The sequence below is a fragment of the Bicyclus anynana genome, chromosome 2 (assembly GCF_947172395.1).
Source record: "Bicyclus anynana chromosome 2, ilBicAnyn1.1, whole genome shotgun sequence".
Classification (NCBI taxonomy): domain Eukaryota; kingdom Metazoa; phylum Arthropoda; class Insecta; order Lepidoptera; family Nymphalidae; genus Bicyclus; species Bicyclus anynana.
In genome coordinates, this window is record NC_069084.1 from 8,089,563 (window position 1) to 8,108,649 (window position 19,087).

At 35.6% G+C, this 19,087-nt stretch overlaps 1 protein-coding gene across 4 annotated transcripts in view; it reads right to left on the minus strand.

The window, feature by feature from the left end:
- Positions 1–1,364: 1,364 nt before the first annotated feature.
- The window catches only part of LOC112052559 (uncharacterized), a 134,972-nt gene continuing 117,249 nt past the window's right edge, over positions 1,365–19,087 (minus strand). For all 4 annotated transcript variants that reach the window (XM_052888447.1, XM_024091686.2, XM_052888451.1 and 1 more), the window contains 2 exons: positions 12,426–14,326; positions 1,365–4,070 (listed from right to left, as the gene is read on the minus strand). In XM_052888447.1, coding sequence (XP_052744407.1) covers positions 12,432–14,309 — 1,878 coding nt within the window. In that variant the 5' untranslated portion in view covers positions 14,310–14,326 and the 3' untranslated portion in view covers positions 1,365–4,070; positions 12,426–12,431. The remainder of the gene's footprint in view (positions 4,071–12,425; positions 14,327–19,087) is intronic.

Genomic DNA, 19,087 nt, shown 5'->3' on the forward strand with positions numbered 1-19,087 from the left:
ATAAATTAATTAACATTGACCTTATTTACCCGAATGTATCATAAAAATTAATATATTTAAACCATCATCCCCATTGTCTCGTTTTAATAATTATCTAATTACCTATACCTACAGTTTTAATCCATAATCAGTATATTTTAACGTACCACTCAGTAAATCTTAACTGTATATTTTAACCAATCAGTATATTTTATTGGATCAGGCTTCCAAACTTATAGGAAGAGATATGGATCTCAGACCCGAATTGCCCGAATTAAGGTCCGTTTATACCTATAGACACGTAGACGTCACAGACAAGTAGCGTGGCAGACACCGTCTATTCACACTGCCCAGCAGATAGCTAGAGACACTTTTGAAGTCCTTTTCATAACAGAAGTCTCCCAAACGTGGCGCTAATGTCTTAATGGCGCTCATTGTCATTTGGTAATGGCGGTCTTATTGTCAATTTTGTAAGGCGCTGTCAATTTTAGTTCAGGTCTCATGAAAAGGATTATTCTTTCCGCGAATACTGCCCGACGCCGGGTCGCAGCCCGTGTCTGTCAACGTCATAAATACAAATACGTTAATAAACTGCATTGTATAGAAGAATGTTATTTTGTCTGCCACGGAACGTGTCTGGCACGCTAAATGTCGGTAGATATAAATGGACCTTAACAATGATGCGGCTGGACGGCCTTAGGGTGATGATGATAAACTCTTTTACAATCACTGTCAGCAGCAGCAGTTATTCTGTAACTATGTTTGGTAAACTCGCAACTGCGAGTTTCGCATTAACTTCTACCTCTCTTCGTCTAGCACGATGATAGAGAAAGACAGACATAATTTATCTACACAGAATAGCCCGACATACCTAATGTAAACGTTAAAAATGGGGGCTGACGGCATAACATTCTCTCAGAGTTAGTAAGACACTGACGATCAAGTAATCTCACGTGCCTGGAGCGCTAACGTGTGTTGGTCGCACTGATCGTGTGTTGATCGCAATCAGTATGATGACTTGCACATTGCGACCAATGCACGATCTTTTTTTATCATTTATCAAGCAGTTAGCGCTGCAGGCTTGTAAGGTTACTTGATTGGCTGACATTACGGGAGTAATATCGCCAACTTTCCCACTCTACTAAAAATTTCTTAGTATAAAGAAAATCTTAGTATTTCACAGCTCGACTTTAAGCTTTTAAAGTCATTTAGGCTATCCTGAGGACCAACGTGTCAATTTTGAACAAAATAAATTATAGTCTGTTGCTCTTTTTTTGTTGACCCAAATAAATTATAATTATTTACAAAAAAATATTTTTTTTTATTATTTATTGGGTTTTACTTTCTTACATTATGGAAAAGAGGTTGGAAATAATAAATATGAGTTCGTAAAATCATTTTGTTTATTGCATAAGAATTACAATATCAAGACTCAAAACTTATAATAATGACGCGTGACATAAGTTTCCTTAAAAATTACAAGGAATAAATCAACTAGTAAGAATATTTGGAATACAATTTTAAAAAATTTAAAAAGTTCGGGACTTCTTACGCTTTCTATATGCATAACGTTTAAAAACAGCTGAGATTGCACATAGAGATTTAATTTATTATTAGATACGCATTTATTTGTGGCCAGTAATTTAAAAGTAGGGCCTACTATCACTGCTTTGTATTACCCATGCTTTTAATTATCTATGTACATACACTTTACAAGTACAATAGTGTGATTTTAAAATATAGACAAGATTTTTTTTAAAAGTCGAATAATACAATAGGTAGGTTAAATACTTTCTTGATTAAAGAAGTCCCGTACGTAGACATAAAAATATTAGTCATAATAGATATTATTACAAAACTAATTAGAAATGTTTGGAACTAGAGTTATATCAATGAATAACAATTGTTTATTGACAATACCTTAACCATAATTCATACGATAAGCCAATTGAAGATCCAAAATGTATACTTGTAACCAAAAAGCCGGTTATTTTGAACCTCCAAGTAACCTATCATGATAACTTAGCTCTTAATTGAAGGTACATAACATAGTTAGGTCTAAATAGGTAATTTAAAAAAGTAGCTCTGTACTGATCTCTTTAGCTAGCTGACCCGTTGTTCTACACTTTTCGGAATATACTGATTGACAAATAATATGATTAAATACGATCTCAATCGGTCAAGTAGTTTACAAGTGAATATTTAAATAAAACATGCAAATAAAATTTTAGAGGTATATGTAACGACTTTGATCTGTACCTATTTGTCAGCTAGATAATAGGAGTAATATATAGCTTGGCATATTCGTTCGTAACACTCCCGTCCGCGCGGGCCGGGAGGAGGGTAGCTATGCCCCGCGTGCATGACTTCATACCCGCGTAGTCCTTTCCTCTGCCCCGTGCGCTCGAGCTCACACCCGTCCTTTCCCCACGTCGCCCGCATATCATGGGAGAGTCATCAACGAACTTGCCTTGCTTCTAATATAAATCAAGTACTTTTTTCTAGATATTATTAAAATAATATCAAGAAAAAGCATGCGTGCACGGTATACCGGTCAATGTAAGTAAATAATTCATGATGTGTGGGAACACTTATATTTTTAAATTTTCAATGCATTACCGAAACAGTAGACTATACATAACTATCATCATAAGTTTTAAATGCAAACTAATAATAATATATGACGTTGACTATTCTAACTAAATATCTACCAGAGTTGTGACTTTTCTCTTAAATTAATTTTATGATTACACATTTCGACGAAGATTAATGTTCATTAAGCGATTTAATTACTTAATAAGGCACCTCGATTTTTTGGTTTTGTATTTCGTGAAAATATAATTTCTTTCAGAGAAAATCCAAGTTTTATACAGCCAAATGAGAGAAATATTTATTAAAAAAATAGTCATGTCTAGAACAGTAATTAGTGATAAAGTACTTTGTTTATTTTTTTGTGAAACAGTAGGTATGTTATGGTTATTTTATGGTACGCTCATGGGTAATTTCGACGGCATTTTTTTTATAAACATTGAAGTCAGCTTAAAATAATTATTATCTCAAAATAATATTAACAACTTTTAAATATTTGTAAAAGTGTATTAATATTTCTTCAGTTTTTAAACTAGGTAAGTATCAATTGAATTTAAACTGATTATGTAAACCAGCCACTGACTAACTGGTATGAACTCTCTAATAAAAAAAACTCTTCGAGCGCTGAGTTACAAAGGAGAGGGTCCAAAATTTTATGGAGCCCAGGATCAGTCATTGTACCCTGGCGAAAATAAAAGAAAACAATTTTTTTAACTATTTTTGATTATACAAATCTAAGAATTTACTTTAATTCTTTTTTTCGAAATAATATTTATTCTCTCCCAAGAATTGCAACACTAATATGGTAATAATGGCGGATTGATGACGTTTTCAATACAGTAGTCGATTTGAAGTTTGCTGTCAATTGTCATGTCATAGTTGCTTTAAGGGCGCCATCTTGATAAAACTTAAAAACTTGAGTTTTAATTTAACTTATTTCTTTTTAGTTAGATTTATTCACTTATATAGAATTTAATAAAAACCTTGTATTTTTAAAATTTTAATGATACGGCTATGAAAATGAGTAGGATGATAAAAACTATGTAAATTGGGACTGTCCATTTGATTAGAGCCAGACTAATTAAGTAATTAAGACAATCTTGAGCTCCGAAATTAGATACAAATAATCCGATATTTTTTCTTGTTGGTTGCAATTGATACGTTTGCAATGTATACATTTTTTTCTTAAAAGAACGCTGACAAATATCAGGTAAAATATTGTTTGACCCAAGAATGTCTTTATTAACTTCATGTTATTTTGGTTAACATAAGTCAATATCTTAGTTTCAATTATTATTAAGACTAACATCAATTATACCGTAATATGGCATTACATTATAAATAAAATAATTATTGATTAAGGAGATCAAAATACATTTGATATTTTAGAGACAATCGAATGTTTTTTCAAAAAGTTTTCTTTTGACTCGTTGCAGTTTCGCGTTCGTTCGCTGTTATTCATATTTGGTCGTCGCCTTGTCTTTTGTTTTGACAACGTGGACCTGAAAACATAAGACAATACGAAAATTAAAAAAAAATAAATTTGAATACGTAGGTCATGTTTAGTACAAATCATAAAAAAAGGATTTTTTTTTAAATATTTTATTGAGACTAAATAAAATCTCCTTATTAGATAATAGTCTGTAGATAATATATTGTACCTATAGTACTACTAACATCATTTATTAAGTAGAATTTATTTCGTACAAATACTTTTTTTTTCTCTAAAAAATAAAAACTCGTTTTACCTACGCTCGTTAGTTTGATAAAAACATTAACGAGGTGTCATCAGTGAATCAGGTTGTTCTTTGTTTACTACCGAACGAAAATAGATACCTACAAATAAAAGCTAGCTTTTTGTATTAGTTGAAAAACGTTTAGTGATATAACGATATGACCTTTCCCATCGCAATCACGGCAGACGCACAAAAAATCCGATGAGTCATAGTTTAGGAGTAACACTGACATATAAGGCAGAATAATCGAATACATTTATATAGCAACGAGTCAGTGAACCTGAACTTTTATAGTGTTAGTTGAGTGTTAGCGTTAAATTAAAATACATAGTTACAAACGTTGTAAATTATCAAATAAAAATAATTTTTTTTTTATTCTCTACAGGTTAGCCCTTACAATACCACCTGATGGTAAGTGACGATGCAATCTAAGATGGAAGCGGGATAATTTGTTAGAAGTAGGATGAAATCCTCACTCCTTTCGGTTTCTACCCGACATCGTACCTGAACGCTTAATCGCTTGGCGATACGTCTTTATCGGTAGGGTGGTAACTAGCCACAGCCTTAGCCTCCCACTAGCCGGACTTGGTCCAATTAAGAAAACCTCATTCGGCCCAGACGGAGATCGAACCCAAGACATCCGTCTTGTAAATCCACCGCGCATAATATATCTAATCGTGGTTAATTGCTGCTCATTTCATTTATTATATAAAATTGTTGTATTCATCAAATCAAATGAAAGCCTCTTCACATTTCTAAGAATCCAAGAAGACCAAATAAAATTCATTACATAAATCATTCATCTGCGCAATTTAACAAAAGTATCTTACATATGGTTTCAAAAATTTATAACAAGTTGTCACAAAACGTGGCAGACAGAAGAAACACACTTAAAGTACACTTAAAGAAAAACTTAAAAAGTTTCTAATACAAAAATGTTACTACTCCATAGAAGAGTACTTTGCTGATGCATCAAAAAAATAGTTGTAATTATATTTCTTTTAAACTTAATGTCATTTAATTTTAATTTTATTAATTAAACATTTTGTATACATATTAATGGTGAAACATCTTTGTATAAATGTTTCTTTCAAATAAATGATTCTGATTCTGATTCTGTAATTAGAAATTTAATTTTTCTATTATATATACTTTTTTCCAAAACGATTATTGTGAAAGGTTACAACGGAAAATTTACGAACTTTTATCTGTGAGTGCATTCTTAAATATAAATTTTCTAACGGTATTTCACAAATATTTACTGAATGGTTAGAGTTCTCACACTTTGTTTGTACAAACGTACGTTGGTCAAACTTAAGTACCCACTCGTATAGTTTGACAAGAGATATTATGATGCGTATGATCAATGCAGTTGAACAGACGCGTGTAAAACTACTTATCTAATCATGTCAGGAGTCATGTAGAGTTTAAAGGTTGTTTATGGGACAAGTGTATTAACGATTTGTAATTTTGACGGCCTCCGTAGCGTAGTGGCGATCCCCGGCTGGGCCGATTGAGGTTTTCTTAATTGGTCCAGGTCTGGCTGGTGGGAGGCTTCGGCCGTGGCTAGTTACCATCCTACCGACAAAGACGTACCGCCAAGCGATTTAGCGTTCCGGTACGATGTTGTGTAGAAACCGAGAGAATGTAGATTTCATCCTACTCCTAACAAGTTAGTCCGCTTCCATCTTAGATTATGATATGATATAATGAGATCATCATTTACCATCAGGTGAGATTGTAGTCAAGAGCTAACTTGTAGAGAATAAAAAAAAAAATAATGTTACATGTTAGTATGAGAAACTTCAAGCAGGTTATTTAAAATTATATAATAACTAGGCAACGCCCCGCGGTTTCACCCGCGTAGTTTCCGTTCCCGTGAGAATACGGGGATAAAACATAGCCAGTGGCGTGCACATGATTTATAACTAGGGTTGGCTCTATAGCGTACAAATTTGTAAAAAATGTAAAAGTCCTCCTCCAATACAGGTACGTAATGAATCTTCAGGGTAATCATTGCGTTTATGCATATATGAATTGCTATGCTATATTCAATGGCGTGCACATTGAATATAGCATAAAACACTCACAAATGACGTGGCTTTCTAGTAGTTAAAGAATTTTCCGAATCGGTCCTGTTTGTTCTTCAGGAAATTCGCTGTTTAGATATTTTAGGAATGTATTTTATAGGTAATTAAAATTACTAGATAACTAATATATAGTAGTAACTTCATAATTTTACGAAGATGCCTTTATTTACGAGAATTTTATTGTTATTGACATCCAATTGAAATCATCAACATCTTTTAATCATATTGCTCTACGAAAGGCATATCTACGAGTATTGCTCTTGCATTATTTATGTGATACCTTTGCACTCGCCCTTAGTTGTCGCATTATGCTAGGCATCCACATATCCGCATCGTACGTATCGGACGCATCGCATCAAGCGGATCGTATTATTATTTGTATACAAAGCCATACAAGTGCGTCCACTAATCGGCATGGTAAGGATCACACGAATCTACCTTAAAATTAAAAATCCTTTTGATGCGAAGCGTCCGTTATGTAGTATGCGGAAGTGTGGACGCCCGCTATTACTTAGAACAGAAACTTCGAAGTTACGTGTGTTCAGTAAAAGTTATCTAATAATATATCAAAGTTGTTTCTAAAGGGGTGTGCGGGTTTATCACAACGATATCGAGCGTTGGTTAAATGACGTATCAGCAAACAAAATGCCCCCAGACAGGTAATTGTATTTGATTACGCCTTTGTTGATCCACCATTTTATTTAGAACCACCCATCATATCTAAATGTAAATATATACAAGCGAAAGGTCACGAAATTCCGAAAACCGTTTGACGTAGAAAGATGTTTTGGCAGGGAGGTAGTTTATTACACACACATCCGCTTAGAACAGATTTTACGACAGGGCCGGATTAAGGAGGTCTATGAGCGAAAAAAAAAGGAATTGAGAAAGAATACAATAAGCCAACTTATCCTAATAGTTATACAAATCATGCCCACGTCTAATGGTGGCAAGAATACAGGCTGTTTTGCTTTGGACTGCCAGACTGATCGTTTGCGCAAAAAAAGAGACACCCCTTTTATCATCAATCGAGGACATTGGATATGACTAAATTCGGAGATTTTTCACAGCCACTTCCTGGCCCAAAGGTCTCGAAGGCAAAAGTAATAATAATATATTTAATTTATCTTATCCAAAATTTCAAGATCGTAAATAATTGCATAACAATTTACAAAGTGACATCTATATTGTATGACATGCCTACTTCGTGTTAAAATGTAGTCCCTACCGTTTCTTGGCTTCAAACGGAAGGACAAGGGAAAAAGAAGACGGCTAGTTTTTGCCAAGATCTAGTCAAGCTTACGACCGGTCTATAAATAGAAATTGAATTATGTATAGATCGGTATGGGGCAGAGACCTTTTGGTTTTTCTTCCTAGATGAATAAACGGAGATTACGATGTATTGAAATACATTGTGTTATGTATTTGAGATTGTTATATTTTTTATTAACATTGCTAGGCATTGTTGAAAGTGACTATATAATATGCCATTTAGATAGTTTCGAATTAATATTTTGGGATTTTTGATTTTCATCAGATGTCGAGGGTAATCTTTACACGTATTTAACGTGCATTCCGGGATAATACTGTGATAAGACTTCATTTTGTTCTCTTCTACGTTAGGGGACACTTTTTATATTATGCTCGTTTTAAATAATCAACTTGCTGAAACGACAAAAAATAACGTGATGAGGAAACTTGCGAGTCTATTCTCAAAGGCACATGTAGTACATCAATCCGTAGTTGATCAACGTGGTAAAGAGCCTGACAGGGCTTTAACGGATTGATTGATAATGGGAATAATGATGATGATAAAGTCCTTTAATAAATAGTATTTATGATAACCATTACTGATTAATTATTTTAACAGAACACCGTTTTTCGACAATGCCGGATTTTCAAATTAAGTACTCTGTTAACGTAATCATCCACTGATCCGCATTTTACGGATCGCATCGAACGGATTTTATCTATAACTAAAAATCCGTCTGTTGCAATGCGTCCGATATATACGATGCGTATATGTAGACGCCTACCATTATTAAGCAATTAATTAGACTAACGGCAATCCAGGTAGCTGTTAGTAATAAATATTTTCGTGAGAAACTCAAGTGACACAAACGACATTGGATATGATGAAGGTGTGACGGCGCGTGCTAAAACTAGGAGCGGCGGCGACCGCTCCCGTAATTAACTAAGTAAACGCGCGGAAAATCACACGACGATGGAATGAGCTTTCTACTAATTATTATGAACCATCGGATTTTATTTGCTTGATAATGAACATATTTTATTCATTAAATATACATATTTCCAGGAATAGGGCGTATTACGTTGTACAATTGTACACACGAGTGTGTACCGTTATCCTAATATTATAAAGCTGAAGAGTTTGTTTGAACGCGCTAATCTCAGGAGCTAGTGGTCTGATTTGAAAAATTCTTTCAGTGTAAGATAGCCCATTTATCGAGGAAGGCTATAGGCTATATTATCCCCGTATTCCTACGGGAATGAGAAACACGCGGGTGAAACCGCGCTGCGTCTGCTAGTTAGTTATAATATAGCACAACTATGGTTTGAGGTTATAAAGCCGGACTTAAGCCCGAGAGATGAGATTTCTTTGGATTGATCCTCGCCCTTTGGACTTTTGTCTTATTTATCAAAGTCTTTGGTTTAAATTTTGGGAGAAAAGCACTTGGTTAATATATAAATAAGTAGATAAAAATATGTATTATTATATTAAACAAATAACCTTTTTTATTCATTTATTTACAACTTTAGAACCCTAGCAGATTTTAATAAACCTAAAAACTAAAGTAAACTAGTTTGCAATAGCAAGAATAATAAAAGCAAACCCAGTGATTAGTGTCATACCTAAAACTACCATAGAATTGATTGCCTACAGCGCAATTTAAATGGCTTCCATAACAGCTATTTTATGTAAATAAGCAGTGTCGCATAAATTAATATGAAACGCTTTGCATTAGTTTACCATTTCTTTCGTCGGAAACGGTAATCGACGTAATGCATGTCGCCGTAATATGCATGCGATTATAATTACATAAGTAATTAATAAAATACATTTAGTATATTATGAATAATGAATACTTATAATGAATAAGTATTATTAATCTTGACCTTTTTGAATCCATATTTACATATGTAATAATTTGGTAAGTGTAATAATAATAAATAGTTAGTACAGAGAGAGAGAGAGAGAGAAAGAGAGAGAGAGAAGCCTACTTCTCTGTACCTATACAACATAGACATTGTGAATATTAACAATATTATATCCATACTTAATATTATAATTGCAAAACCAAGTATATCTGTCCGTCTGTTACCTTTCCACGATTTAACTACTGAACCGATTATTGTGTAATTTGGTTTAGAGATAAATAGGACCTTGGTGCAGAACATAGGTTAGTTTACATCCCAGAAAAAATAATGGTTCCCGCGGGATTTGTGAAAACCAAATTTCACGCGGACGAAGCCGCGAGCGTTTGCTAGTACTATATATTATGTATGTAAACTAATAAAATTCATAATATAGCTACATACAAGCCCAGTTTTTGAGAGCCGTAATAGCCCAGTGGACCTCTGCCTCCGATTCCGGAAGGTGTGGGTTCGAATCCGGTCCGGGGCGTGCATCTCCAACTTTTCAGTTGTGTCCATTTTAAGAAATTAAATATCACGTGGCTCAAACGGTGAAGGAAAACATCGTGAGGAAACCTGCACATTAGAGAATTTTCTTAATTCTCTGCGTGTGTGAAGTGTGTCAATCCGCATTGGGCCACCGTGACGGACTATTGGCCTTACCCATCTTATTCTGAGAGGAGACTTGTGCTTAGCAGTGAGCCGAATATGGGTTGATATCGAAGCTCAGTTTAAGTTTCGAAATATTATTTTTTACTTTTTATCTAGAAGGAAGTAGAAAACTTTCTTGTTTTAGGTCATATTATATTTGAACGTATACAAAAGGTTAATAAGCTTCCGCTGATTAAATTCTGTGAAAATGGTAGGTCACAAGAGATTGCGTGTTCGAATGTTGCAAACTGCATCGTGATAGGCCAAATTATACCTATTCGAAGATTCACAGGAAATATAGACTTTCTGACTAAATCATGTGATATTTCCACAATGATGCCTTAATCGTTTCGAAATCAACCAATGACATATTCGAGTAAAATTTAGTATTACAAGTAATATTCCTTATTGTATTCTTTCTCAATAAAAAAAATAATAATATTTTTTTTTATAAGTCAAATGATGTACAAAAAAATCAGTCGGTTTGTTACGTTAAATTTCATTTGTGGTTAAGCGACTCTACCGTTAAAATAGATAAAGCTTCTTTTTGTTACAAAAGTTGTTTTTGACGACCTCCGTGACGCAGTGGTATGCGCGGTGGATTTACAAGACGGAGGTCCTGGGTTCGATCCCCGGCTGGGCTGATTGAGGTTTTCTTAATTGGTCCAGGTCTGGCTGGTGGGAGCTTTGGCCGTGGCTAGTTACCACCCTACCGACAAAGACGTACCGCCAAGCGATTTAGCGTTCCGGTACGATGTCGCGTTGAAACCGAAAAGAGTGTGCATTACATCCTACAACAAGTTAGCCCGCTTCCATCTTAGATTGCATCATCACTTACCATCAGGTGAGATTGTAATCAAGGGCTAACTTGTAGAAAAAAAAATATAAAACGCATGAAATTGAGGACCTGTATAGTGACTTAACGTGGGGTAAAGACACTGTTTCCCGTCATCAGGCAACCTGTAGGATGCTCGCTTCCCTATGACATGAGTTTCCAAGAGGCTAATATCCCTTCGAAAAGGATCAAGGTAAGATGGTCTCAACCCAAATCTTTTTAAATGTAATAGATGTTTTGAACGAGAGGTTCAATTTGCACGAGTAGATATGGTGTTCATTGTATTGCGTAGTTTAATAACGCAGGTGAACTTCACGGCGTGAAAGTTTTGGCATTTAACGATGATCCGCCATTACGCTACAGATTTGCATACACTGCGAAATCATATTTAACATAGCTGTTTAGCATTGTTATAAACGATTACAAATTGATAAATAAAGATTGATTGATTATGATCTCAAAGATCTTCTTTTTTTACAATTTTTTTATAGTCTCTATTTATTCCTGCAATCTGTCGTGAGACATTCAGCGGGATTTTATGTATTTATATTAAGGCGTATTAGGTGCAAAATCTAGTGATTTGCCCATATATAATAATGTATTTCATAACATCTTGTGGTGATCGTCTCTTGAACCTTTTGAAATTTGACCAGGTTTCTTCATCAGTAGGTTCCTTGTAAGTTGATTTGGATGTTTACAAATACGCTTTTGATATGTTTTAATTTTTAGTTCACGATGCAAGCGATCATTTTTGATGTACCAAGAAGCATTGGTAACTGGTACCAGAAGCACAATTTTTTTTTCCAATAATGACAAGAGATTTTTATATGTTAAAGATAAGTGGTACTGGTTGTTAGATTTTAATTAAATTATTGTCTTTTCTTATCTTTGCCGAATTATAATGCAGATTGATTATGATTGTGATGTATTTTTTGCCTGCAGATTATTTAAGCGAAGTATTTCTTTGTCAGATTCAAGAATAAATATTACAGCATGAATTTAAGCATCTTCAGTACGTTAATGTATTCGGAGCTATTAAATCTATACTTATATTATGGAGGTAAAGTTTGTGGTATTGTTGACCACTAGAAAGCCACGTTATTTGTGAGTGTTATAGGCCATATTTTATCCCCGTTTTATCACGGAAACAGAACTACGCGGGTAAAACCGCTTCGGCTAGTATCAATACAAATCACAAATAAGTTTGAAAGTTTTCTACTAAGGTATTGTTGGCCACTCGAAAGCCACGTTATTTGTGAGTGTTATATGCTATATTTTATTCTCGTTTTATCACGGGAACAAGAACTACGCGGATAAAACCACGTCGGCCAATATCAATACAACTTACGAATAAGTTAGAAAGTTTTCCAGTAAAAATCAACTACTTACCAAAAATTAAAGATACAGCGTAGGCACTCTCTTTTGAGCCCCCAAAGACAATTTATTTCCAATTTTCTTATAGCCTTCATTTTTAACTCTAGGTTTTGGTTTTTCATTAGTTTCCACAGGACATCCTTTTAGCTCCCACACTAAATTCGTCAAGGACTTAGGTCTGCTTAATTTTCTAGATCGCTTTTCTGGAAGTTTTGGACCATTGCCTGAATCTCCTGACGTTCTGCCACCAGAGTGGCTCGAGTCTAATGTACCATCTAACTCCATTGCTTGATGTATGTTCGACAGGCTTTTGTAACGTATGTTGAAGATTGGGGAGTCACCTTTAGATAAAGGTCGTATTGGACTAGTACCTGGACTAGGCGCTTCTTTAATCGGCGGATGACTTTTCTGAGTGACCAATATCCTACCTTTACTGTTACTTACACTGTTTTTAATGTACAATTTGGGTAAATTTGGTACTGGAGCGATTGTACATTTTTCTTTGTAAACAGTTACGGGAGGTTCTTTTGTCGCTACGGCAGTTTTTCGCGTGCGCTTTTCAGCTTTTTGGTTAAACGGCTTTTTTGTTGGAATAGTTTCTATGGGGGGCGGTTCTGGTTTAATTTCTGTTATTAAAGGCATGTGAATAGGTGTAGCTGCTGGTGAGGCGGGTGCTGACTCGTGCCGTATTGGTTCATTGGAATATGATGCTTTGATATTCTTCGGAAGAGGAGCAAAGCCTCTGACGTAATCATATATTTGATCTATTTCATCATACTCATCAGGGATACTGTGTTCGTCTCTATGGCTGCTATATATGTGACTGTGACGGTTTATATACTTATGTTGATTGGCAGTATCTGAAGAAGCACTTCTTCTTAGGAAGTAACCGGTTTTTATTAACGGTGGTGCGAGGAGTGGGGCTTTTAACAGTCTTTTGGGATCTCCAAGTTTACCATCTAACACGTGTATTCGATCCACCACATCTACAAGCAATTTATTGCATTTTTCTACTAGTCTCGAAAATTCCATGAAGTTTTTTATCTGTTCTTCGTTTTTGCATCGTAACATTTTTAAGGGAGCAGCAAGAGGTAATGCTACTAACGCATTGCCCTCTTTTTGTAAAGGTAGGGCAAAAACGTGATCTTCTTCAAATAAAGAAAGCAATCTCAGTTCTGGTACGAAATGATTTGCACTTTTTAATCCTCTAGGTGGAGTCCCATGTACAAGTCTAACAGTTATTGGCAATCGCTTTGTCAGTAATGTTTTGGCTGTATGTACGCCGCTAATATTCTCTTCTTTAGCAATAGCAGAGAACTTTCCTCTTTGATCTAAGCTAAGTAAAACAGTATCTCCTTTAGAATCGGTACATTTCAAATATTTACTTTTACCTAAAAAGGTTTCACCTCTGGGCATTATTACTTCTCCCGCTGGTAAGTTTCTTGCTCCGTCCGCGGTTACATTCCCATCCAAGTCAACTTTAGCACAAATTACTCTAACTGGTTCCCTTACTAAGCAGCCATCGTCTAGTTTTCTCCTCGCTAATTCACCTACAGATTCTATACATCTTACTGCTCTGCCTTCTTCACTTAATAATTCAAAGTAGCCTTTGTAGGTTTCGGGAATAGCTATTCTCGGTCCAACACTAACCATGCGTCTCCCTTCTTTTAGTTTGATAGCTTGTGCAATAATTTTCTTTCTTTTTCCTGCAGACACAAGTAACGCTGTGCTCTGCAAGCCAGGGCTTGGTAGAGTTGGTACTCCCAGACCTCCATACTGTCCCTTGATGATCTTTGCTACGTTCGGCAGGCGATTTTTAACTGCGAACTCCCTAAGGTAGTGGCCCTCATCAGACCAGCGGCAAGCTGCGACCACTACTTGGCCGTCCGTGGCTGCCATGATGGGTTTTGTCACATCTGAAATTGAGAAAAATAAACAAATTAAAAATTGTAGGTTATCAATAACCTAAAATGGCATTGAGTGAGGAAGATGCTAACGGTTAAAATATTTTGTTTTGATTTCTAATTCTGTTATAATTACATCACCAGTGAAACTGGCTCTAACTAAGAATATTTTTTCTAGTATCAATAACCACTGCTCATATAAGGTAGAGAGAGGCTTATAATCTTATTAGTATCAAACCGCTTCCATAAGTTGTGAAATTAGTAACGCCTGTCATACGTAAGTCTTCTATAAATTATTTTATCTTGTATCAACTGCAGAACACCATGTTGTAGACAGGTAATTGAGTTTGAGTAACGCGGAAGTGTGAAACTTTAAGCAAATAAAAGTTCAGTCGAGTACCGTTACTCCTTATCTAAATAATAATCACGAAATCGGATGAAACAATTTCGTAACAGTTAATAGAGAACATTATAGCTGTAAAGCCTTTGTGGCGGGCGAAATAGCCATAAGAGTTTGTTTACATTTTCTTACGACGTTTTTGTCAAATTAGATTAGGAGGTCTAAAACATAATGAAGTAGGATTTTTTGTTCTTCCTAAAACTTCTTTATGCGCGCTTGACTTGGAGAGTAAGCTGATGAATTCGTTACAAAAAAGTGTAATCGGCTGAGGCAAACGGAGATGGAGTGCTAAATAATTTTACTTTAGTCGTAAAGCACACTTTTTTATTTTATCTAGTTTCAAGATTAGACTAATAAATCTATAGGTTTTAGGTTTGTATTCTTCATTATTCCAGAATATTGTCTACTACTTCAAAGTCAGTTTCTGATTTTTTTTAGATTTTTTGTCAGTTTTGCCTTTTTAAAATTAATCTTGCTCCTTTTAGATAATTCATTTACTATAATTAATGTTGAAAATATGATAATTTCCTGATAACTAAGTCAAAATACTAGTTTTAAATCCTTTGCTAAATGACATTAATTTGATGTTGAAAATATTTTATTGTTGATACAAAAAAAACTTAGATTTTGTATCCTAAAAATCGTCAGGTAATGGAAACAGTAAATGCCTAAAGTCTCAATTTGGTGGAGACCGCAAACATGAGGTTTTTTGGTATCAGCCGCTGCACTCTGATAAAAGTACAGTTAGCGCGAATCAGCGTTAAAACTATGACTGTACGTGAATACGTGCGGATGGGGGTACACTAATCTTTACAACCGACAATAAAAAAAATTGCTGAGCTTCTCGCTGTTACTCTTTTTTAGTGTTCCCGTACACAAAGGGTAAAACGGCTCAGTCTGTAACCAGGCTGTATCTCATAAACCGTGATAGAAAGACAGTTAAGTCCAGTGGTTAGGGTATGTGGTTTCGGATTCGGATCTTGCTTGGTGAGATACTAAACTTTTCTATCTTCTAAGTAAGTTTTCAATTAAAATTATCAGCTCGGTGTTGGGATGATGGTGGTGTTAGATTCCAGTATCTCAGAGAGTACCTTTATGCCGTCGGTAACTTGTTACAAGATCCTCGATTACAGGTGGTATTAACATTCACTATTTATGTTATTGTAGAGGGGAGGTATCAGTCAAGTCATCAAATAACCTCTTATTTATACTAAATAAGAGGTTATTTGATGACTTGACTTACAGTTGTTTGTGAGGCAGCGTAGACACGGTCACGCTTCCAGTCGCGTTAGTTATTTTGTGCAATAATGTCTTGTGTTGTAATCATTGTTTATCATTAATTGTTTAGTGTTGGCTAGTCAGAAGGGATCTCTTAAACCTACTCACAAAGTCACAATTCTTAGAACCTGCTCGAGGTGTTTCCTCTACCACAAAATAATGGAACAATCACTGTTGCTGCTGTCCGTCACGTCACAAAATGGCAAACATTAAAAAAAATATATTCCGTGTCTCAGTGTGCCACCCGCCGCGTCCGCCGGCGCGTAACGTAGTGTTATTCGGCGTTACATCAACAAGACCATTGTCGGTGTACGTTGACCTTCGTTAGTTCATAACGCGCGAAATCACAAGAATTGTTATATAACATCACGCACTGACGACGAATAAATGGGCCAATGTTTTACAGCCGCTATAAACTGATACTCAACGTAACATACAACAAGCCCATGAATTTTTTTTAACTAAACTTTTATTTTAGATTTACTCGTAATATCAATAATATTTATGTAATATGAGCTCCCAACCCGCAGCGTGGTGGATCTAAGCTCCATACCTATTTCCCTTTCCTATATAAGGAGGCCTGCAGGACAATTCATTAACTTTGACCAACTATTGCTATTAATTCTTAAGTCAAGTGATTTGGTATTTACTATTTATTTAATGTTTAATCAAAATTGAGATAGTAGATAAAAAAATCTCAACCGGTGCCTACTGACAACCTTTCATGGTAATCATACAGTAGGTAGACGACATTGATGCCCAGTTGACATTGTGATTTTTGTTAACAATAGGCTTTATGGAATATGGAAATATGGTTGTTAATTATTATTTGATGTTATTTATATATGCATATACAATATATAAGAATAAGGAATCCAGTCTTCCTTTTATCTAAGCAAATAGCCGTGATAGCTCAGTGGATATGACGTCTGTCTCCAATTCCGGAGGGCGTAGGTTCGAATCTGGTCAGAGGCACCTCCAACTTTTCAGTTATGTGCATTTTAAGAAATTAATTATCACGTGTCTCGAACGTTGAAAGAAAAACATTCTGAGGAAACCTGCAACACCTGAGAGTTTTCTTAATTTTCTACGTGTGTTAAGTCTGTCAATCCGCACTGGACCAGCGTGGTAGATTGCCTAGCCCCTCTCATACTGAGAGGAGACTCGTGCTTATCAGTGAAAATATGGGTTGATAATGATGGTGATGAAAACTCGTACTAAGGTGATCCTAGCATTCACTCTCGTTGAACTACTGTCTATAATCCAATAAATCAATTATTCTCAATACATCATAGTCCATCATGTATCTAATAAAACTTACATTGAATTATGTTAAAAATTGGTACAAGCAATTATGTTAAAAACACACATATATTTTCTCTTATCGATTCCGCGGCCGAATGTACATCACGACTTTATCGCACGATTAAACCTATTGTGATATTGCGGCTAACTGTACTAGATCGCTTGTAGACAAATAAGGAGGGCTCAGTGCGGCCGTTAAACTAGAGGTAGTTTATGAACACACGGAGCCACGAGATTTGATATTTTACGCTTACGAGCATGGCACAAAATGATTTAGGTTTCATTGTACCTAAAATCATTACAATTATAAAAATAATTATTTTACTGACTACAGGCAGACAGTTGTAAAAACAATATACATAGGCAGGAAAGAAGGAAGTCTGGCGAAGTACTGGTAAGTCTCTGACGGCAGGGAACAATAGTTCTTACAAAACCGATAAGTTGAATATGTTAGGAGGTTGCGATATAGCAGCAATTTAAAAGCACAACTAGGTAGGTACTATTGCTCTATGAAGAACAATTATTTACAAAATATCTTAAATACAAACGATAGCGAAATTAATAGTAGGTAAGCCTTAGGTTACAGGTTGATAGGGAAAACGTTTCAGCTAGAATTCCTAACCAACCAATGACGTTTTTGGGTTTCAGTTAATTATTATGAAAACTATTTAACAATTTATCCATTTGTCTATTTACTTACCTATCTATCTATTTTCTCTGTCAATGTAAAGTTGAAATCGCTCATTCCGTAGCCCCTGTAACGAGTGACGACCGCTACATCAGGTTCCCATGAATCGCCTGATTTATTACAACTTGATTTATCCCGAGCCCTAATTTGGGCTTGTTTTATTTTATGCCTTTCGATAATTATGTGAAACTATGCACCTATACAAATGGAACTTCTAATTAATTATTTAGTAGCGGTCACTACACAGTTTTATTTTTACTTGGGTATTTTTATTGATAGTGCAGATCTTTGTAGCCGAGTTCGTTCTGGGATGTATTACTGACATGCTAATTTCCCTTATTTTTTTTCTGATTGTGTAAGTGTCGTAGGCTCCTTATGTTACCTCAGCGGCGTCACAGGTTGGTTTGGGCGAGCGCAGAAGCATCGTCTAATGGGGCCCGAAGGCAGAAGCAGAGTGGATGGGCGGAACGACTCTCTAAGGGCGTCTCCTCTGAGACTCGGACCTCGGTTTAGACGACCGTTCGGGAAGGGTGTTTTGGCCTGAGTGTATCAGTCCGGGCGCCCCCAAGATTGGGAGTTAAAAAGCCCACGTCTGGGTGACGTCAGATATCGGGAACCTCGTCTTCGACGCTGTGTAGCTTGTGTTTGTGTTGCCTGGGAAGCATTGTCGTTCGTTATGTCATCGTCAGGATCGTAAAGGATGTTTTTTGGGCGTCTAGATCAACAATCAGCGTTGGTATCGCGGATTTTTCCTTATTGCTGCCGCCAAGAGGTATTGCTGATGGTTGATGTGTCATGCATGAACACAAAAAGAATTGCTTTAAATTTGTAGGACATGTTTCTCGCATGATCTGATCAGAAATGTTGTTCTGTTATAGTCAATAGCTTTCCACTTACCGTCAGGTGAGCTACCTGCTTGGTCCGACAATTATTACGACAAAAAAAAAACCATCGGAACCCTTTAACTTGAACAGGTTTTTTATGTCCACTCCAAATGGGTTTTCAAATGTGTTGTAACGTTTTATTGTAAACTTAGGTCATAAACAAATAAAACACTTAAGCTAAATTGTCTTTAAAACTATACAAATCATGTCCAAGTGGA